Source organism: Chelonia mydas, chromosome 6 (genome assembly GCF_015237465.2).
Source record: "Chelonia mydas isolate rCheMyd1 chromosome 6, rCheMyd1.pri.v2, whole genome shotgun sequence".
Classification (NCBI taxonomy): domain Eukaryota; kingdom Metazoa; phylum Chordata; order Testudines; family Cheloniidae; genus Chelonia; species Chelonia mydas.
Window position 1 is genome coordinate 91,163,073 of NC_051246.2, and position 23,396 is coordinate 91,186,468.

General features: G+C 45.7%; 1 protein-coding gene and 1 long non-coding RNA gene across 3 annotated transcripts in view; one reads left to right on the forward strand and one right to left on the reverse strand.

Moving 5' to 3' along the window:
- The first annotated feature begins 2,211 nt into the window (after positions 1-2,211).
- JDP2 (Jun dimerization protein 2) overlaps positions 2,212-23,396 on the forward strand; it is a 50,576-nt gene continuing 29,391 nt past the window's right edge. Inside the window, exon 1 of one of the 2 annotated variants that reach the window (XM_043549799.1) lies at positions 2,212-2,364. In XM_043549799.1, coding sequence (XP_043405734.1) covers positions 2,322-2,364 — 43 coding nt within the window. In that variant the 5' untranslated portion in view covers positions 2,212-2,321. The remainder of the gene's footprint in view (positions 2,365-23,396) is intronic. The other variant, XM_043549800.1, reaches the window with a different exon arrangement.
- Positions 2,715-13,234, reverse strand: LOC119566214. The gene is made up of 2 exons (XR_005225294.1): positions 13,121-13,234; positions 2,715-3,578 (listed from the first exon to the last, which is right to left on the reverse strand). It is a non-coding gene; the product is annotated as an uncharacterized LOC119566214 (long non-coding RNA).

The window sequence follows — 23,396 nt, forward strand, 5'->3', positions numbered from 1 at the left end:
GCTGCCAGTCTGTGTCACAATCCCCAGCTCTGAGCCCCCCTCTGCTCCTGCTCTCTAACGATCTCCAGAGGTTCGTAGCATCTTCCTGGACACCCCTGGAGGCAGGGAAGCAGACCAAAACATCAGCAGTATTAGCAACAAATCTGCCGCCTGGCCCTAGGCAGCAGAGCAACTCAGGAGTTTGGCTTTATTTTACTTCTGCTTTTGGAGCCTTCACTCTTCATAGAAGAGTGACTGAGTCTGTCACTAACACACATTGTGGGCTGAGTCTGTCACTAACACACATTGTGGGCTAAAAGACTCATAAAACCCTGACTATTGTAAGGAACCCAGCTCAGGCATGTTTAAAAATAATTGTCTCTCATCATTCTTTGACAAACTGAAGCTAAAATCTCATTCTTCATGACCTTGTTTTGTCCGTTGTGCAAGGGTGCTGCTTTGTGGTTGCAGACCTTTGCTATATCTAAACACCCTGAGTCTGGTCTTGCTCACCCTGGCTTTATACCCATATGAAACCTGATTGATACCAGTGGAGCTGTTCCTTGTTTACCCTGGTATAAAATAGGGGCCCGATTCCAATCCTACAGTACATATATAACATAGCTTTTTCTTTCCTCCTGCGCCAAATAACAAGATCCAGGCAATAGAGATGAGCTTGGTGGAGCGCAGAAACTGAGCATGTAGCAGGCAGATAGTTGTGCAAACAGTGGTCCTTGCTCAGGCCTGTAAGCAGCTTCACTGAAAGGCAGGTTTCCATAGGGGCATGTGACTCCCGCAGCGACTGCTCTGCAGGCCCAGGAAAATGGTCTTTGGTTTGAGCATTATCCTTCAGGAGAATTTCTTCAGAGCCATGCAACCTTCCTTCCCCCCCAATACGTTCCGGTGCCTGGGTCCTGAGTCTCTGCTCCCTTGAGCTGAAAGACAATGGAACGCTCAGAGCTTTAAAACCTTCGGAACAGCTCGTCTCTATTTTTAGCAGAGCTGCTTTTGAAGGCGGTTGAGCTGGCGCAGGTACTGCATCCAGGGATTAAGTCACTGTGGGTTCATGGCTTCCTAGATATTAAGCAGCACTTTGGTGAGTTCAGCAGTGGGAGTTTCACTAATCCTGGGGGGTGTTTCTGGGAGAGGGAGAAGGGAGGAGAGGGTGTAACTGGTAAAATCTGCAGGCAGCCAAAACCCAGTGTTGTAATGTCTGAGTCCGTCTGAGTTTGGAAAGAGCCCCGCTGATATCACCCTGTGGAACTGTTAAGAGGCAAAATGCAAGAAAGGAAATGAAGTCCTTTCCAAACATTGCAAATGAGGGAAATTAACACCCACTCCTCCCAGCCCACAACTGAGCTTGAAAACTTCTTTCACAGCAAGCCATCCATCCAATAGAGCAATCTTTCATCTTTCCCCCTATCCCTACCACTTCTCTCTATATATCCTTACTTGTACTTGTGACAGAGGCCATGGCACAGTATCTGAGCTCTTCCCAAGTAATTAAAAATAGACTTTTTAATTGCAAGACCTTTCACACTCATGGTGCATCAAACCAGGACAACACATGGTTCTGTTGCTTAATGAAGAGCCTTTATGGAAATGAAGTCAGGCTAAACACTGATTGTTAATCTTCACTGTGCATTTGCTGACATGGTCCATATTCTGTCACAGGATCCTAGGGAAGAGATGAACATGTTCAAAATAGGAACCAGTTAATCTGGAATAAATGTTCAATACTTCATGGCACTAGCAGTGTAAACAGTGACATCACCAGTGAACATTTGAACCAAGTGATTATTGCCTTGATTTTTCTCAGCTAGAATGTGGAGAACATGAGCATAAAATATTTTTCCCTTAGCTCTTTCTGCTGCTGTAGCCGAGGGCTGGTGTGCCTTGCTGAGAACAAGTAAAAACAATGCACCTTAGTTTGCTTTGGAGAGGTGCGCATTCTCTTTTAACAGGTTGCCGGCTGTGCCTAGAATTCCTATTCGCTCCCCAGACTGTGCTTGGGAATGCTGGCTGATCCTCTTCCCCCCGCCCCCTGCCAACATCTGTGATGGGGTGGGATATTATTCTGAGTTTGGCGTGGTTCCTGTAACAGCGCGGCCTGCTCCTTTAAAAGCCAAGAGGCCTTGGGCCAGTCAGTCCTGTTCAATCAGCTGTGCCCTGCTACACCTGTGCAGGGTTGGATTTAAGAGGAAGGAACTTGGAAGGCCAGCAGTGGAGGGCTGGCTGGAGAGCGAAGTAGAAGGCTATGAAGAGCTAGAGGAGAGCACAAGGGACACAGAGGCCAGTGGAAGACTCCAGGCAGGAAGGCCTGGGAATGAGGCTGAGGGGAGATGTGGAAAGGAGCCCAGGAAGGACAAAAGATAAGTGCAAAGGGTAAGAAGAGAAGTGCTTGAGTTAGAGGAATGAAGACCGACCCCTGAGGAAGGAGTAGTGTTACCACCTGGCTGGTATTTGACCAGCCTGGCTGGTTTTTTTGTGGATTTGCCAGTTGCCAGAAAAATAATTAAATTTGCCATTTTTTTATGTGGATCTAAAGGTTCCATTAGAAACCATTAGTGGTTTCTCATATCCATTAGAAATAAAGTGTGCATTATTATCACAACACACTGGGATATCTCATGTTAAATGTTTCTGTGTCCAGCTAAAGATGCTACGATGTGGCTGTTAAAAATAAGAAATTGCTGGAATTGGCAAAATCAAATGGCAAATACAAATTCAAGAAATAGACTCAATGGATTTCCTTTATGTATAAAGTTCCAAAACATTCACATTCAATTATTTAGTTTAAATTATAGAATCAATGCTGTTTGGGAAAAACTAATCTCAGTGAAGATGGACACAAACAAAGCAGTTTGGAGAAACATGACCACAATAAGAAAATGATGTTATCAATCTTATCAGTATGTGTTCTCTCTCTCGATCTGATAAGTGGCTGTTGAAGGGGGGTGGGCTGCCTTGTGGTTGAGTGTTGGGGTTGCCTCGTGCGTGCTAATTTTTTTGCATTTCAAAGGTGGTAACTCTAGGAAGGAGGAGCTGGGCCCACTTTAAGGCTTGGTCAAAGACTCTGTTTTGTGTTTGGTTTTGGATTTGTATAACCTGGAAGGGGTGGGTTTTTGCTAACAACTTAGCCAGGAGGGCCAAGTTGAGGGAAAACTGCAGGCCCACCCACTGCCACCAGAGGGTGCTCTGGAGGCAGCAACCCTGTTAGCCCCCACCTGTTAGCCCCTCCCATTCTCATGCCTGTTAGATGGGGAATGTCCCATAGCCTCACTAAGGCAATCTGGGAACCAATGGATATGATGACTACCAGGGAACAATTTGTATAGTGGGGGTGCTGAGAGCCATTGAACCAAACTGTAAACATGGTCTATGATCGAAACCACTTCAAGCCAGGGGGTGTGGCAGCACCCCTAGTTCCAGCACCTATGATGACTACAAGCCACTTTCCTGGATGTTCCATGGCATGCTGTCCTCCAGGCCTCACAGACGTCAGCAAGACAGACCACAGAGCTTCACATACAGTCTTCAGCCCTCCGTAGATCCTGGGCTCAGCTTGTCTGATGTAGACACATGGATGTAGATACCAGCTGGAGGTGGGAGAGGAGAGAAGATGTGATGTTTATACTCCAGCCTATTAGCAGCACTGTGCTAGTTAGCATAACACTGTCTCTGAGGAGATCAAAAAGTAGCCAGTTGAAATTAACCTTCCAAAATCCTTCACTACTTTCTTTAAACATCTAAGGATGGTGGACAGCAAACTAGACAGGAGTCTGCACTGTGTTGCAGCTTCAGAAAAGGCCACTAGGATTTTGAAGAGTAGTCCAGAGAAGGGAAGTGATAATCCCTGTCTATACAGCTCTGGTACAGTCTCACATAGAATATTGTGTTCTGTAATGGAGAGAGATTAGATCTCAGTCTTGGCTAAATGATAACCAAGGTGGAAACCTGCAAATAACTGCAAGGGGGGCTCAGGGGTTATTTAGGGTGGAGCATGAGGTGTGAGTATGAGTAATGGAATGACATAAATAAAAAAGAGAATTTAAAGTGAAGAAGAACAAGCTTTCTGCAAATAAAAGGTATGGGACTGTGTGGGATTATCAAGTAGGGGATGGGAGCCCAATATCTGTCAAGATGTTAATAGCAATAATTAATAATTATAATTAATAATAACCAACCATGTAAAACTAGACTTGACAAAGTGCCAGGGCTATATAATAGAGAGAACAAGTAAAAACGAGAGCAATGGACCAGATGGGAGCTAATGGTTTTTTCTGACTCTGAGGATTGGACCTCAGGGGGTTGGACTGGAGAAGCTGCAACACGCAAGTGAGGTCTCATTACCTCCCTGCTGTAATGAAATCTAGGCTGAGTCAGTTAAGCCCTTTGGACCGGGAGATGAATTTGCCTCCCAGGCCTCTTGGCTGAGGCTGCTCAGTTGCAGGAGGTGAGTGTCTTATGGTGTCAGTTTTGACTGTATTTGATGGGAGCGGATCTCCAAGATCCTTGAGCTGATTTATTTCACAATCATACCAGAGTTGCCATCCTCTCTCTTCCTGTTGTAGCAACCAGGCAAGGTACTAACAAACTTCAACCTGACTTTATTTTCCTCAGCCCTTTGGTACCACTGTGATAGGGGCTGTGTAAAAATGCATGAGAGAGCATTAAGAATAAATAGATCTCTCACTAATGCAGAGCATGTGAGCGGCAGCTCCTCCAGGTCCCAGAAGAGGCCTCCCTCCCGGGCAGGGCTCAAATCCACTGAAGCCCAGGACTGAATTAGCACTTCTTGTGGAATGGTCCCTGACTAATCTGGACTGGAGAGTGAGCTCTGTGAGCAGGAGTGTGTCAATGATATGCCAGACTGTGGGAAGTAAAACCTGGCTCTCCTTGCTTCCTGTCCCCACAGGCTCCAGCCCCGTGGTGGCATCACATCAGCCGGCAGGGGTTGCTCAGAGTAAAACAGGAACTGTCTGCTTTATGTTTGAGTCCCAAGCCCATCTGAGATCTCAGCCTGCAGCGGGTTAGACTTCTAGGCCATGAGGCAGGCAGGGGAGGATATAAAGGACACAAACAATTGGAGTCTGTGACCCAGGGGAACAGCTTGACACCAGCCTTCTCCAACCAACCTTCACATCTCATAGTGTTGATGTGAATCATCACTGTCTCTTAGAATCATAGAAGATTAGGATTGGAAGAGACCTCAGGAGGCCATCCAGTCCAACCCCCTGCTCAAAGCAGGACCAACCCCAACTAAATCATCCCAGCAAGGGCTTTGTCAAGCTGGGCCTTAAAAACCTCTAAGGATGGAGATTCCACCGCCTCCCTAGGTAACCCATTCCAGTGCTTCACCACCCTCCTAGTGAAATAGTGTTTCCTAATGTCCAACCTAGACATCCCCCACTGCAACTTCAGATCGTTGCTCCTTGTTCTGTCATCTGCTACCACTGAGAACAGTCTAGATCCATTCTCTTTGGAACCCCTCTTCAGGTAGTTGAAGGCTGCTAACAAATCCCCCCTCACTCTTCTCTTCTGCAGACTAAACAAGCCCAGTTCCCTCAGCCTTGCCTCTTAAGTTATGTACCCCAGCCCTGTGATCGTTTTCGTTGCCCTCTGCTAGACTTTCTCCAATTTGTCCAATTCTGTAGTGGGGGGCCCAAAACTGGACGCAATACTCCTGATGTGGCCTCACCAGTGCTCAACAAAGGGGAATAATCACTTCACCCGATGTGCTCCTACTAATGCTGCCCAATATTCTGTTAGCCTTCTTGGCAACAAGGGCACAGTGCTGGCTCATATCCAGCTTCTCATCCACTGTAATCCCCAGGTCCTTTTCTGCAGAACTGCTGCTTAGCCAATCAGTCCCCAGCCTGTAGCAGTGCATGGGATTCTTCCGTCCTAAGTGCAGTGATCATGTATGTTTAATTCCTGTCCTGTCTCTGTGTGGTTCTTAAAAAGAAGTCAGAGAGCTTCACAAAAGTCCCCATCCCCAGCACCAGAGTTAGGTTCTGAGTGAGAATCCCTACCTGAGCACTGATCAACAGCTATCCCAGCATGACACACCCTGGGAATGTCCTGGCCTGGCCCACTAGTTCAGCTGATGATGATCTCATTCTAATGGGAAGTCATAAGATCAGAGGGAAAATGTGAATGAGAGGGTGACGGAGGACTGAGTGTGCCCTGAATGCAACTTGTCTGATCAGGGAAAGAGGGAACTGATGATTTAGGATCTGGGGAGAGCAGCACAGAGAGAACAACTGCAGCTGTTTTGCAGGTCCCCGACCCAGAGCCTCTGAGCTCCACTCATGGGCAATTGGCCACGGCACAAGGGAAACCCTGTGGAGATTGTAAGGATGAGGGTAGGATTTTCAGCAGCATATGTGGAATCCCCTTCTGTTGTTTGGTCTCTGCCCCACAGAACCTTCATTCTAAATTCTATTTGACACAGAGCGGGACAAAGATCGGGAAACATAGGGGGAAGGGAGAGGAAGGACTGGAGGGAATGAGAGAGGTCCCCTTGTGACCCAGCTCAAGGCAGCATGTGCACATCTTGGTAGATTCACTAACTATTTTTGGCTTTTTGTTACCTTTTTCTCCCTCTTCATGTTTCTTTGGTTTCATAGCAGGAGGGAGCTTGAGGAAGGGTTTTAATAAGGTGAAGGAAGTATCTTGGTGAACATGTCTGAAGAATGTTACAAGTATAAGGGGTAGCATGGAAGGAGGCATGTAGAAACCTGTGAGATAAGTATGGAGGCTGGCATCATTGGTGGAGCAGAGAGGGCACGGGGAACACAAATGGAGCCTTGGTCTAAGATATAGGGGTTGCATGATATTGGGCCTTGAAATCAATGGGGAAGTGATAATACAGCAAGATGAGATCTGTGATGTCAGCCAGAACAAGTTAATGGAGGACCTAATCCGCTCCTACAGGTGTCTGCTGCTCCACTTCGCCGCTTGCGTTCTCCTGACTTTGGCTTCCTCTGGTTACAAGCCCTCCTTGGGCTTTTTCACCAGGGGGCAGTAGCAGCCTGTGCCCATCAGCTTTCTCTAGATATGTGCAGCTTCTATCGTGCTGTGATGGGATCAGTTCCTGGGACGTTTTTGTCAAGAATCTCTGGAACTTGAATGAACAGATGACACTTCAAATGCAATTTGGCACAGTGCACACCTTTTTAGGTTACTGAAATCCTGCTCTGCAACATTCAGAGGCTCATTGGGCACTTGAGAGCCAGTCTGAGTATCCCACTGCAGGATATGGACCTCCTTTTAATGTGCCCACACTGGAAAATGGCGTCATCCTTCATGTTCCTCCCCCATTTCTTTACCGTCATTGCAGTTTAGTAAAGCAGCTTCCCCTCCTGGTGTCTTTATATAATAATAAAATGACTGTTGAATGAATGGGGAGTCCGATGAGGCCAGGGCTGGAGTGCAGATTTTCCCCAGAGAAGACTGGCCCTGGGAAGAACGCTGGCGAAAGAGAATCTCACACCGCAACTGTGGAGATGTCCGTGATTTGGTGGGTTTAGGTTCTTTCCACAGAGGCTGCTATTTCTGCACTCTCTGCTCTGGGTGCAATGATTCCTTGCGCTGTGAATCACCAGGCATTGCATCCCTTGTTTTCTGTGGGCAGTCCATTGTGCTTTGTGATGACATCTTGCTCAGCAGAGAGTGACCGATTTTGATGACTTTGTGGTGGTTAATACATTTCCACTTACTCTTAATAAAGAGCCTGTAAAATATGTGATCTGTGAAATGGTACTTGTCATGGTAAAACATTCTCAGGGTTGGTAGCAGTGACTGTAATCCAGGGCGCCCACATGTTGCCCAGCCAAGAGCCACACAGGCAGTATGCCAGGTTGACTAATTCCCCTAAAGCAGAGCCAGTTGCCACCACCTTCATCTCTAATCTGGCAGTGAAGGCTGCATGATGCTGCAGCCACTGGGGTGTGATCGATCACCTCAACATTAAACACTGCTGGCTGGGAAATAAAGACTGTACAGGCTTCATGTCTGTATTAACGATGAAGACAGATGCAGAATGCCTCTCAGGAATCTATATTTTGTTGTCTTCTAAAAGGCTCTTGGAGGTCCGCAAGGCTCATAGGGAGCCCCTCTTCTGCCAGCCAGAGGGAAAAATCTTTGTCTAAAAATAAATCAAAGGCTGGTCACCCATGACCATGCAGTTGCTGCCTTCCTTGTGAGTGTGGGCAGCACCCCAGGCAAAAATCATGTGTGATCGTTTTGCCTCGCCCCTGGCTCTGGAGCTGGTGTTCTTAATCCCCACAGCATCTCATCTGACGGCTAAAACCTGAGAAGCTGCAGATTCCTGAGCTGAAGGCACTGGGCCCTGGTACCAGATTAGCATTTTTTATTTCCTTTCATTTAGCTGGATCCTGCAGAGCTGGGCAACTGCCAGTCCGTCTGTCAAAAAGGGAACTATTTGGGGAATTTTTATGATGGAACAATATTTTTTCGGTAAACAAACGGAAAGCTGGTAAACAGGGACCTTCACCTCTCAGCTCCTCGTTCACCTCCCTCACTGCTGAGATGCCACAGTGACTGCACTGTCCAGCGCGAAGAGCTCCCTTCACGGCTCTGGCAGGGGCAATACAAATAGCAGGGTTCCTCCCGGCCCCCCCTTTCATTAGCTGCTCAACAATAAATGTGGGGAAGAAGAAGAGGTGTTTTGGTTCATGTGATAGAAGCATTTCCTTGAGGGTGTTAACTCCTCAGGTGCCTGAGGGCACACTGGGTATATATCCAAAGATCGGGGGCTCTGTGGACTTGCCCACACTGTGCATCAGTGAGAACATCTGACCCCTTAATTGAAAGCACGAGAGTTGATGCAGTTTGGGACATATTACAGCTGCTTTATGTATCAGTCTTGGAATTAGTAGAGTTCTGCTTCTCTGCTACACTGTTTAGTAAGCTCATCCTCCCAGCACATCCCTGCCCCATTTATCTGTTTCGCCCTCCTGTCTGACATGTTCTCTGAGCCTTTAACAGACTCTGAGAACTAGTAGGTAAGGTCAGAAAATCTAAGGAGAAAAGAGGTTCTGGAGAGCTGGCAGTTTCTCAACGAGACCATATTAAAGGCACAACTGCAAACTATCTGATGCTAAGGAAAGATGGAAAGAATAGTAAAGATGGCTGCGTCAGGAGCTCTTTAACTCTGTGAAAATCAAAAAGGAATCCTACAAAAAGTGAAAACATGCATGAATTGCTTAGGAGTTTAAAAGAAGGACACAAGCATGTAGAGACAAAATCAGAAAGGCTAAGGAATAAAATAAGTTACATCTAGCAAGAGACATAAAAGAAAATAAGAGATTCTATAAATACAGTAGGAGCAAAGAGAAAGACAAAGGAATGTGTTGATCCCCTGTTTAGTGGGGAAGAAGAACTAATAACTGATGACATCAAGATGGCTGAGGTGTTTAATGCCTATTTTGCTTCAGTCTTCACTAAAAAGGTTAATGGTGACCAGGTACTTAACACAATTAATATCAACAACAAGGGGAAAGTAACAGAAGCCAAAATAGGGAAAGAACAGGTTAAAGAATATTTAGATAAATTAGAAGTATTCGAGTTGGCAGGGCTTTATGAATTTCATCCTACGGTACTTAAGGAACTAGCTGAAGAAATCTCAGAACGGTTAGACTCTTTGAGAACTCATGGAGAATGGGGGCGGCCTTAGACGACTGGCGAAAGGCAAACATAGTACATGTCTTTAAAAAGGGGAACAAAGAGGACCCAGATAATTATAGACCTATCAGCCTCACTTTGATACCTGGAAAGATATTGGAACAAATTATTAAACAATCAGTGTATAAGCACCTGGTGGTTAATAGGGTTATAAGGACTAACCAGCAGGAATTTAAAAAGTCAAATCATGCCACACCAATCCAATTTCCTTCTTCGACAGGGTTACTGCCTAGAGGATAGGGGAGAAGCAGTAGATGTGATATATCTTGATTATAGTAAGGCTTTTGGTACAGTCCCACATGACAGTCTCTTAATCAAATTAGGGAAACGTGGTCTAGATTAATTTACTATAAGGTGGGTGCACAACTAGTTGAAAGACCATACTCAAAGACTAGTTTTCAATGGTTTGTCAAACTGGGAGGAGATATCTATTGGGGGTCCCACAGGGATCAGTCCTGAGTCCAGTACTAGTCAATATTTTCATTAATGACTTGGATGATGGAATGGAGAGTATGCTTAAAAAATTTGCAGATGACACCAAGTTGGGAGGGGTTGCAAGCACTTTGGAGGACAGAATTAAAATTCAAAATGCTGACAAATTGGAGAATTGGTCCAAAATCAAAAGATGAAATTCAACATAAGTGCAAAGTAAGTGTAATTCAATTCAATGTAAGTGCAAAGTACTTCACTTAAGTACTCCACAGCTACAAAATGGGCAAGAACTGGCTAGCTGGTAGTACTGCTGAAAAGGATCTGGGGGCTATGGTGTATCACAAATTGAATATGAGACAACAATGTGATGCAGTTTCAAAAAAGGCTAATATCATTCTGGAGTGTCATGTAAGACATGAGAGGTAATTGTCCCACTCTATTTGGCACTGGTGAGGCCTCAGCTGGAGTACTGTGTCCAGTTCTGGGTGCCACACTTTAAGAAAGATGTGGACAAATTGGAGGAGTCCAGAGGAGAGCAACAGAAATGATAAAAGGTTTAGAAAACCTGACCTATGAGGAAAGGTTTAAAAAAACTGGGCAAGTTTAGTCTTGAGAAAAGAAGACTGATGGGGGAGCTGATAACAGTCTGTGCAAATATGTTAAGGGGTGTTATAAAGAAGACAGTGATCAATTGTTCTCCATTTCCACAGAATGTAGGACAAGAAGTAATGGTCTTAATCTGCAGCAAGGGAGAGTTAGGCTAAACATTAGGAAAAACGTTCTAACTACAAGGGTAGTTATTCTCTGGAATAGGCTTCCAAAGGAGGTTGTAGAATCCACCATTGGAGGTTTTTAAGAACAGGTTGGACCAACACCTGTCAGGGATGGTCTAGGTTGACTTGCTCATTTAGGTTGACTCAGAACAGAGGGCTGGACTTGGGTGATATCTGGAGGTCCCTTCCAGCCCTACATTTCTATGATTCAATGATCCTATGTAGACTGTGAGCTGTCTGCGGCAGGGACTGTCATCTTTGTTACTTGTCTGTACAGCATTTAGCACAATAAGCCCCTGATCCTTGATTGGGTTTATTAGTCACTATTGTAATACAAATAAAAAATGAGACAGCTGACTTGCCACCCAAAAGAAAGCCTTCCATCTTTGAAGTGTTCATTAGTAGGAAGTTTTGGTGTAGTCAGGAGCTGGCAAGGTCAGGCCAGGCAGCACATGTGGACAATTGAGGAGTTAGAGGGTGCGTTGAGGGAGATATAGGATTGGGTGTTGTTTGCCTAAAAGACTGAAGCTAGCAATGAGAAGGGCAGAATCTTGCAGCATTTCATGGTGGTGGGACCATAAAATTTGTCTTTGAAGGAACCTTTAGTGGGTCAACTAGTCCATCTCCCTGTACTGAGCTAGCTTTGATTTAATGGAGCATCCAGTCTCACTTTGGATATGTGTGCACTTGTGTCTTTTAACTGGAATTTGTTGCCAATTAAATAGAGTGAGCCAACACATTTGTACATGCTAGTCTGGATACTCCACAAACATCTGTTCCAGGGCACAAATGTTTGGACTGTCCAGACTAACTTGTACAGACGTGTTGGCTAACTCAGTTTAACTGGCAGTCAGTTAACTGGCGTTAATACACTCTAGACAGACCTTTCAATTCTCTTTAGTGATGGTGATTCTCTTCCTTACCTACCACCTGGTTTCATTGTCAAACTGTTCTGACAGTGATAAAGTCTTCCCTACCATTTAACTTAGGCTTGCTTTGCTGCAGGCTCATCCTGTGCTCTCCTCATTGACTAGCAAGAATTGCTGGTGTGAACACACATTATGGGATCTTTCACCTCTCCCGTCTTGTTTCTGCCTTGGGATCGCTCCCTGACCTCATTAACTATTCTTGCATTGAAACTTTTGTTACTAAAGTTTTTTTTTTTTTTTTTTAATGAAGCATGAAGCAAAATAGCCAATGAGCAATTCCACTTTCTCTCTGTCCTACTGCCTTCTCCCCTCCCTGGGCAGTAGCAGCCCCTCACTTTCCTTTGTCATCCTGTGGCTTCTTCTCCTGTTTCTTTTGTTCCCTTCCTGCAGCAGACTCAGCAGGATGGTTGGAGCCTTTGCCTGTTAGTTTGCACCATCCTCCTGTACGTGGCTCCTGGTGTGTCTCCTTTGCCTATTTTTTAATTTGATCCCCATTTCACTTTCAGGTCTTTAAAAATCTCCTGGTGCCGCCTCTTTATCCCTTTGTTACTTCTACTTACCCTTTGCATTGGGATGGTTTTCTGCCCTGCTGTGCTATTCTGCCCCTTGGCATGCAGGGTAGTATCTAGGCACCTCACATATATTAATGTAGTGAGGTAAGATGAAGAGGAAGGATGGCCCAATGGTTAGGACACTAACGTAGGATGTGGGAGACCTGGGTACAAGTCACTTCTCTGCCACAGATTTCATGTGTGATGCTGGGCAAGTCACTTAGCCTCCCTGTGCCTGAGGAATAATTATGCGGCTAATAATACTACCCTACTTCACTGGGGGGTTGGGAGGATAAACACATTAAAGATTGTGAGGTGCTCAGCTGCTATAATAACAGTGACCATATAAGACAGGTTTCAGAGTGGTTGATGTGTTAGTCTGTATCAGCAAAAACAATGAGGAGTCCTTTACCTTAGAGACTAACACATTTATTTGGGCATAAGCTTTCGTGGGCTTATGAAAAGCTTATGCCCAAATACCTTTGTTAGTCTCTAAGGTGCCACAAGGACTCCTCATTGTTTTTTCATGTAAGACAGACCTATCCTCACACTGCTCCTGGGAGGATGACAGTATGATTACCCTATTTTACACATGGGGAACTGAGGCACAGAGAGAGACTTGCCCAAGATCACACAGCAAATCTTGTGATCCTAGATCTTCTGAGTCCCAGTGCTACACCCTTAAACAGATACCTGGGTAGTAACAGTCCATGTGACTCCCATTTCCTGTGGTTGCAACACTTACCAACGGTTTAGGAACCTCTCTTCTATCTCCTCTTCCTGCTTTGGGGTCTATAGTATCCACTGTCCCCTGCTGCTGACTTCCCCTCTCTTCTTTTCTCCTTTGGTTTTAACCCAGAGATATTCCGCATGTGTATCTCTCATGCCCATCTGCCCCTCTGAGCATGTGTTATAGCCCTGATAACTAACCCAGCTCCATTCCCCTTTATCTCTCACTCCTGACCTGCTCATGCCCTTCTGTAGTTTATCCTCATCTCACTAGGTCTCTGTGATGCACCCAAATCAGTGTTGTTCATGCATGAAACCCTCAGTTCCTCTTGTCAACTCCTATTCATGCCATAAAGATGGCTACAGTTTTGTTTTACATTATGTGCTTCTGCAATTTTGTTCTTTCTCCTTTGTCCACCTCCATATCCCCCATTTCAATCTGGAATTTGACCCTTATGTGTCAGTTTGGAGCCTTGTATTCCAGATGTGCAACCACATTAAAAAAAAAACAACAACAATGGGTGGGAGCTGGAGTCCCACAGCTATCCCGAAAAGGACATGGCTAAGATGCTAAATAGTTGTAGAGGACATGAACACTCCCACCCCACCGTTCTCCCCTGCAGTGGTTGTGCCTATGCTGCGTCAATCCTCCCATTAATAATGACTTCCCTGATACTCAGTTCATATCTTTCTGGTTGCTGTCCTTCTACTGTGTCCCAGCTCGGTTTCCCTAGTTTAAAGCCCTCCTAGCCTGGTACCTACAAAATTGATTCTAATCTGCACAGGCCTTTCTCCCCCATGCACCCCCAAATGAATGTGAAGGCTCTGTTAACCCAAACCCACTGTCTCCTCTAGCGGAACGCTTCCTGAAGGATCTTTCTCTAGTAAGTCACCTTTAAACTGCAAGGCCTCTGAATAAATCACCAACAAAGGAAGGCTAAGACCAGGAAAATAGATGGTGCCTTGCTAAGAAGTGTCTGAGTGGAGTTCTCTGGCTGGCTGCAGGGGTTTGCTATGCTGTGTTAGGTTTCTGGTAAGGCCAAGTCTTGCTGATTTTTATGTACAAAATGGCAAAGAGTCCTGTGGCACCTTATAGACTAACAGACGTATTGGAGCATGAGCTTTCATGGGTGAATGCCCACTTCGTCGGATGCAGATCCAGACGAACAGGGCTACCCCTCTGAAGCTATGTTTGTTTACTGGATAATGGCCTCATCTGGTTTTTATCTCCCACTTATCTCATGTGGGACGGATCTGTGTGGATGAAACCTCAGCTCCCTGGCTGGTCTCTTCTATCATTTCACCTAGTGGTTCAAGGTGCTCAGTGCTTCAGGGAACATAATTCTTCACGTGGCTCACACACAGGGGTCTTCATACAATGGATTATGTGCGGTAAGTTACATTTGCCTTTGTCCTTTTAAAAATACAGTCAAAGCATTAGTTATCCCTGAATCTCGAGTGGAGTCTCTGGAAGGTCTGGGTGGAAGGATAGTGAATGGCTGGCAATTGTTATCTTTGATATTCAAGATGATTAAATAGGGAGGTTTAAAAACCGAAACATGCTCATTTTCTAGCTCAAGACCTAGCCCTAGTGGCCCCCGTGCTGCCATCGTGAAACCCTTCTGGCTGAGCCTTCTCAGCGCCATAGGTCCTCAGACTCCATATAGATCCCACAACAGGAAGTGAGCTGGCCCTTTTGTTGCTGAGGCATGAGGCAGAATGGAATCCAGGATGGGTTTTCTGCAGTTAGAAGGGCTCTGCAGGGTAGAAAAGCCTTGCTGGGTCTGAGTTGAGGGGGTTGTAGGGATCACGTGTAGGTGGTAGCAAGGGCCCATTTTTACAGTGTCCCTTTCCTTATCTTAAAACCCCCGTTGCTATGGCTGGCGTAACCTGACCCCTTCACCTTGAGCCTGAATAAATACATCCATTAGGTTGGAAGAGAGTGTGGTACCTACTGCTGCCTCCCTTCCCACTGTTACCATGGCTACCCACACAACTGGGAATGACATCACTCTGGCCAGCACATCCAATGGCTGCAGCATCCTCAGGAAGCAGCTTTCAAGCGGGCTCTCCCATGGAGGGAGGTGTGAGGGAAAGCCTTAGGATGGTGGCATAGGAAAGCAGTCCCCTCCACCAGGTGTCTTTGGGATCCTCTTCGTTGTTACTGTAGCTGATTGTGTGCTTGACTTTCTCCTTCCCAGCCTCCAGCCCACGGGCATCTCCTTGTCCTGTGTTGTTTATGACATTGTGATCTGTTGTCTTGGAAATAGTGGATGTTATATCCCAAGTGTAGCCTATGACTTCACTGCAGGATGAGGCAGGAGGAGCAGATGGTTCTATCCATCTATTATATTGCATTTCCCTTATCCTACTATCTCGTTGGAGAACAGGGATCCATGATTCAGCACAAATATCTCTGGCCTGTATCTTTCTAATGATTTAAGATACATGTCTGTTGGGTTAGGATATGGCTGGTGTCATGACTTTGGTGGCTTATACATTGAAATCGATCAAAACTAGAAGAATCACAGGTTACCAAATTACATGGCCCCACTCCCTCTCCCCCCTACCAGTACCATTTTTTGCTGTCCTCATTGGTGTATTTGAGTGCTGAGGGGATGGGGAGGCTTTACTCCTCAATCCCTGTTGCCTGTGTCTCCCCCGCCTTATAGTGTCTCTTCAAAAACCCTCAGGCTTCTGCTGGGTTATTTTATTGTTTCACACGTTGAACCTGTGGCAATATGTTTCCCCTGCTCCATGCAGCCACCATGTGGTCCCTGGCCTACAAATCTCATAGACTGGAACCCTGCTAGTTGGGGCCAGTTTGGCTGCAGTTATGCCATGTACACGCTAGGCCGTTAGGGAACCAGATGGAATCTGCCCCTTCCTGCAGATGATCTTTCCCTAGAATTTGTGTTCAGAAGGACTGGTGGTGGAGAGGGCTTGGTAAGCACACAGGGACTAGTAGGCTCTTGGGAGAATAAAGATCTGATTTGCCTACAGATTTCAGTTTTTGGTTTCTACAGGCTGCTCTGCTCTATGCTAGTCTATTCTGTTCCATAAAGGTTTGTATACTGTACCCATCACTGGGGCATCTGAGTGCCTTAACTAGCCGGAAACCTACATTTAAAAATTAGTTTTGAAATTTGCTTTTCCTGGGGGATTGCCACTTTGTAGCTTGTTTAGGCTGAGCTCCCTGCATACAGCAGGGACCCCTCACCTCATATCCCTCCATTCCCCACACAAGCTCCCTGTGGGCTACCCTCCGATCCCCTGCCAGGGTTTCTGTGTGCCTTCTATTCTCCCCTTGTCCCACAGTAGGTTCCCCCAACCAGCCTCCCACTAGGGCTCCCCCCATGGTAGGGACTCTGTCTGACCCCCATTCCCACCTTCCCCCCCATGCTAGAGGCTGTATGTGCCTCCCTTTTCACCTCCCCCCCACACCAGGGTCCCACATTCTCCCTCCATGTCAGGGCCTGTGTGGACACCCATCCCCTACTACTATTCTTTCTGAGTGATAAGTCATTCACGGTGTCAACATGCTAATGTATTGGGAGGATAACAGAGATGAAATGGGGTTGGTTATGCTGGAAGGCATTAATGGGTGCCATCCATAAGTCTATAGACAATGGCAGAGGTGCTTGTGGCTGTGGTTTTGCTTAAGAGCTGGCAGAGGCTGCACGTGTCCCCCGTTTCCCACCATTCGGTTTTCCCATTTTCCCCCAAATCAATAGAGTTCTACCCACTGAAATTTCCTGAAATTTTGGAATTGATTGTATGAAGCATTCAAAGGTTTTTGCGTTACATGCAGCCAGACAAACCGAGAAATGCCGTTGAACAGAGCGTGAGAGGCCTTCACAAGCACGGCCAGTAAACTGGTCAATTCTTCTTTATGATTAAAATCCGGAAATGGAAAAATGGATTAAAAGTGGGTTCCCTTTAGTTCATCTATGGCAATAGTTTGCTGTGAGGAAAATGGTAACATTGGATTATGGAAAGGGGTAAAACTCCTGTAAATTGGGATTGAGGTGAAAGAATGGAGCTGGGTGAGGGGAGGTTGGGATTGAGGTACATGGGTGGATCTGTAGTTGGGGACAGAGGTGGGCTTGAGGTGCCTGAGCTGAACTGTGGCAGGGAGGATGCACTGTGCTGCTCACACTATGGCCTAGTTCAGGGCTGCTCAGCCTTTGTCTTTCTGAGGCCCCCCCCAACATGATATAAAAAATTCCACGTTCTACCTGTGTCACTACAACGGGATTTCTGCATATCCAGTAGATTAAAAGCCAGGGCTGGTGTTAGGGGGTAGCCAGCAGGGCAATTGCCCTAGGGCCCCATGCCACAGGGGGCCCTGCGAAGCTGAGCTGTTCAGGCTTCGGCTTCAGCCCCGGGCGATGGGGCTCAGGGTTCGGCTTTCTGCCCTGGACCCCAGTGAGTCTAATGCTAGCCCTGTTCTCTGGTTTATTTTGGCAGATCCCCTGAATCCTGCTCATGGCCCGCACAGGGACCTCGGGACTCATGGTTGAGAACTGCTGTTTACATCTAAAACTTGATCTACCTACATTGTTCAAGCCTGTGAAAAATGTCATGCCTTGTGCAATGTAGTTAGGTTGATCTAATCAGGGCTTTGGAGCAGAGCCCACGGAGCAGCTCCGGAGCGGTGGAGCTGCAGCTTTTTGCCTGGAGCTGAAGAGGAGCCGGAGCACAGCTCCAAAGCCCTGGATCTAACTCCCGCCGTAGATGCAGCTAGGTCAAGTGAGGAAATTCTTCCATCAACCTAGCTACCACCTCTTGGAGAGGTGGATTAACTACCCTGATAAAAAAACCCCTTCTGCTGATGTAGGAACCATCTACACTACAGCAGCACGGCTACAGTCCCAGTGCTGTAACTGTGTGGCTATACTGCAGACACACCCTATATCTAGCTCTGGTGTTGTACTCCCTCATTTTCAAGCATACTGAAGTTACCCTTTTTGTAATGGGTAACTTGCTAAGTTGTTTCCTGCTGCCCCGTTAACCTGTGGCTTTACATTAACAGGGACCTACATACTGGCACTCCAGGAACCCCCATGCTGAGCAGGAGGGATTCCTGACACCAGGCTCTATGAAGTTAAGTGATCGGGGCTGGAGAGTTCACATACAAAACCTGTACTAACAACCCCCCTTTGTGTCAATGGGAAGTGCAGGCTCCAGCTTCTTTCGATTTCTCACCTGTCCAGACTGGTTCAGAGAGAAAATATCTTTACTTACAAGAGTTGAAAAGAAAACCACATCTATTTACAGTGGGATTCCCCAGTGCCCTCCCCTGGGATATTAACCCTTCACCCTCAGGCAGGGAGATTCCTTTGTGTGCTCCCCTGGGCCATTGACCCTTCCTCCCCGTTCTAATATAGCAATTGCCCTGTGTATTTCCCTGAGATCTCAGCTTTTTCTCACTATCTATACAGAGATCCCCTCTCTTTACATCGTCCTGTATTAGGGTGACCATATTTCCCAAAGGGAAAATGGGGCACAGTGTGGGGCTGACCCAAGCCTTCACCCTCCCCTGCCCCCACAGAGCTGGCCCGAGCCACTCACCAGAGCCCCCTCCTTGCATGGGGGGCAGGCAGGGCTTGGGCGAGTAGGGACTCACATACTAGATAGGGTGACCATATTTCCCAAAGGCTGGGACTGGCATCGCTGCTCACTCAAGCCCTGCCTGCCCCCTACCCAAGCCCTGTCTCCCCCCTGCGCGGGGCTGGTATCACTGCTCCCCCTCCCCCCGTACTCCACTTTTTTGACAAAAGTGGGCTTTTGTTCCATTTGCTCTTGCCAACTGATCGAGTTGGTAAGAGCAAACTGGACAAATGTCCACTTTTGCCAAAAAAGCCAGGATGGCCGGGACAGGGCTTAAAAAAGTGACTGTCCCTGCCAAAATGGGACATATGGTCACCCTATCATGTATAAAAGTTTTGGGTGCTGTTAGGCTTACTCGTTGGAAAAGTCTTTTTCTAAGGGAGCAGAATACTCACTGATATGTTTGGGTGGGAGCCTCCATCACTTCTCTTTGTTTTGTCTCTGACCCTAGCAGGTTTCCTCGAGATATTAACTCACTTCCCCCCTTGAAACATCCTTGCTTTCTTCCCGCCTCCCTTTTTGCTTTGTCCCTTTCCCCTGACTTTTGAGTTTTCTCGGAAGGAATCCCAAGCTCTGGCCTCCTTCAGGCTGGAGTGTTGTGTTGCTGTTTTTTCCTTTCATGCTATGGGCAGGGATTTCAAATACCAAGCCAAGGAGGAGGGGGAGTAAAGGGGAGGGACAAAGTTTTCTCACTTTTTTTACTCTAAGAGTAGTGGGGGTAAGGGTGTGACAGTGAGGTGTTGTGGGTGGGAAGAGCTTTATGTGGGAAGAGGTTTTGAACAAGAAATGAAAACTTTTTTTCTTACGCTTTCATTAATAGCATTCTACTAAAGAGCACAAAGGAAGGCAAAAAACCCAGTCTGGATAAACGCAAGTGCAAGAGGTTATTCAAACCAAAGAGGTATCATTAGAAAATGAAAATCCAACCCTAGTGAAGCTACTAGGAGAATAAACTACAGCGGGTAAAACATAAGAGGGGATGCAGGAAGCCTGAGAGGGAATTTTAAGAGCAAACAGACACAAATAACAAGACATTCTTTAGAGAGACAAGGTGGTGAGGTAATATATTTTATTGGACCATCTTGTGTTGGTGAGAGAGAAGAGCTTACCCCAAGAAGAGCTCTGTGTAAGATCGAAAGCTTGTCTTTCTCACCAACAGAAGCTGGTCCAATAAAAGACATTACCTCACCCACCTTCTATCTCTAATATGCTGGGACCAACCCAGCTCCAACAACACTGCATACAAGACATTCTTTAAGTATAGTGGAAGCAGGAACCCTGCAAGAGATTTAGTGGATCTGCCAGGCTACCAGGCTAAAGGGGAACATTAAGGAGGATAAGGACAGTGCAGAGACGCTAAATGATTTTGTTAGCAGAGGATGTTGGGGAGATACATGCCCCAGAATTACTCTTTTCAGGTAACAGAGATGAAGCACTGTCGGACAGTGAGGTGTCACAAGAGGAGGCGCTGAATGAACTGATTTATTATAGAACAAGAAATCCCCAGGACCAGACAATATTCATGCTAGCATACTGCAAGAGATTAAGAAAGAAGTGTTTGAGCTACTAATGAAAATACACAATCTCATTAAAATCAGTTACTATACTAGTGAAAGGCAGGTAGCAAACGTTATATTTCTTTGGGAAAAAAAAGTGCTAGGAGTGATCCAAGAAATCACAGGCCAGTGAGTCTTACTTCAGTCCCAGTTAGATTGATTGAAAGTATAATTAAACCCAGGATTATAAAACAGCTACATGACCATACTATCATAGAAACATAGGGATGAAAGGGACCTTAAGAGGTCATCTAATCCAGCCCCTTGCGCTAAGGCAGAACCAAGTATACTTTGACCATCCCTGACAGATGTAAAGGAAAATTGCACTTTTCTAATCCGTTAGAATTATTTGAGTGTGTCAGTAGAACAGTGAATGAAGAGAGATATGGAAACCAAATTGATTTGGGGTTTCAAAAAGCCTTGGACAGAGTCCATCACAAGTGTCTATTAAGGAAACTAAGTAGCCATGAGGTGAGCAGTAAAGTACTGTCATTGATTAAATACTGGCTAAGAGACAGAAAACATAGGTCCCAAACATTCAGAGCAATTCACGTGTGTGTTTGTGCATATGAAGGTCCAAGCAAAGTTAGTTTTGTGCTTCCTCAATCCAGCCACTCAATGCTGGATCACTGTCTCAATGCAAGGTGGAGCAGCCCAGAATGTGTTCTGTATGCAGAAGCAGCCAAAAAGCAAACACATGGTTAGGATGCATAAGAAGTAGGATGGAAAATAATACAAAAAATATAATGCCACTGTATAAATCAGTGGTTTGCCCTCACCCGGAACACTGTGTTCAGTGCAGGTCACCCCATCCGAAAAAATAGGAGATACAGACACAATGAAAATGATTAAAAGTATGAATGCAGTGGTGTTGTAGCCATGTCAGTCCCAGTATATTAGAGAGACAAGATGGGTGAGGACCCATTACTGGAGCAAGTTCCGTTGGTGAGGGCGAGCTCGCTCTGTGTTCCAAAACTGACTGTCAATTATACGGTTTCTTGCACTTTCCTCTAAAGCATCTCATTCTGTGTGCTCTCAGAGACAGGATACCAGACTAGGTGAACTAGTGGTCTGGTCTATCATCTTATTATTCCTATGTTCATAAATAAGTGGTCTGGGCTTCAGTCACTCCCTCTCTTGTGTGTAAGTCATTGAAAGCTATGGGTGTTCAGTACCTTGCAAAATCAATTTGAAATTTTTGACCTAAATGACTTGACCAAGGTCACATAGCAAGTCAGTGGCAGAGGAGGGAATAGACTTTGGAAATCCTGAGTCCCATTCCTGTGCCTTAGCTCATGGAATAGGCTTAATGTTAAGAGGCTAGGATACTGAATAGAAAATTGGCTTAAGTGAGAAGCAAAGGGAAGTGACAGAAACATTTCTGTTGGAAAGGGGTAACTATTGGCAAACCTTAGGGGTCAGTGTTAGTGACAGTGTTGCTCATAATAAACATAAGTTATTTGGATGAGGGTTTTGGAAATAAGATCTCCAGGTTTTCAAATGCTGGAGGCAAAGCAAATGAGGAGGAGCATTTGAACTGGATTCCAGAGGATTTGGGTGGTTTAGTGATTGGGCAACAGATGGCAAATACCATTTAATGTAGAAAGATATTAGATAATTAGTCTGGAAGCTAGGAGACAATCTGGGGAATCTGAGCTAAATGGAGCAATCACACTGCCTGCTGATCCCAAGTGGGCAGAGAGAAAATCATTAACCCCATCAGCTCTGTGCAGAGCAGCAATGAAAAGCCACATACAGGATGTGTGTGCATGCATGTCTGTCTAGGCATTTCTACATACATATCACTGTGCTACCCAGCTGTAATAAAGAAGAGGGGTGACATAGTGCACAAGACCCTTGTTGTACTACTAATAATTAACTACTCAGAATTGTGCTAGATGTTGCAAATAGACCTATGTCTAGTCTACACTCGACTTTTGCCAAATGTTTTCCACTGGTGCCCACACCCCCAGTTCACCTCCATCAGTTCATCTCCCTAGGGTATGCAAAGTGCTGGCATAGGCAGCATTTTAAGCACTGTGGATCTGCTCTGAGCAGGATTAGATGAGATGGTGCTTAAAATGCTAGTGGCCATTAGGAGCACGGTCTATGTTGTCCCACCGTTGCTACCATTTGTGGAGCTGGAACAGCAGGAGCAATGTTGAGAATTTTTTGGCAAAAAAGGCTAGTGTAAACACCCCCACTAGAAGAGCACAGGCCCTGCCCCAGGGAGCTGACAATCTAAATATGAGATGTGACACAAGTAAAGGTGACAGTCAAAAGGAACCGGGTGAGAAAGGACAAAGTTTACAGCAATTCAATCGTACCATCGCTTGTTCTTGGCACATGCTCAGCTTCATGGTTCTGTAAATGTACTTATAAGGAAGATGAAAAATGTGAAAATAATTGATTCCCTTATTGAAGGCCTTGCAGACAAGGTGAATTAACTCCCACTTAGCTGCTTTACTTTTCTACAGTACTGGGATCAAATCAACTTTAGTTAAAACTGCTTTGTTGATTGTAGGTTCTCTCTGTTTATAGAGCTTTCCATATGTACTTCATATCTTTTTCCCACCTGTGTCTATTGTATTGCCTCATTTTCATACCCACTTCCTTTATCCTTCCATATACTCTGCATTGCACAAAAATACATGAACTTATGTTTACACAAATAATGTACAGTGTTGAGGTATCATCTGTTTATTATATTGTGTGTTACAGTATTTTTGGTTGTTCCCATGCAGCTATCACACACTTTGGCAAATGTTCCGTTTTCTTCATCCATGTAAGTGTTCCCCTTGCAATTGCATAGAAAAATATGGTTGTATGCATAGGAAGAAGTTACAGCTTATTTTTTAGGCTCTCTGCTTCGGAGACTAGTAGACTAAAGGACTGAGATGAGGAGGAAGGTAGGGATGAAGGTAAGAGTGATGCGGCTGGAGATGGTTACAAAAGTCCAATGATATAATCAAACCAAGATATCCCCAAACAAATACTGCTTCTGCTCTTGGGTTAATCTGACCATTCCCTACAGTTTCTTCACAGGGTGCCCTTACATTCTCTGCACAGGGACCCCAGAAACTGCTCCTAGCCATCTCCTTGTTTTCTCTAAGCCCCATCCCA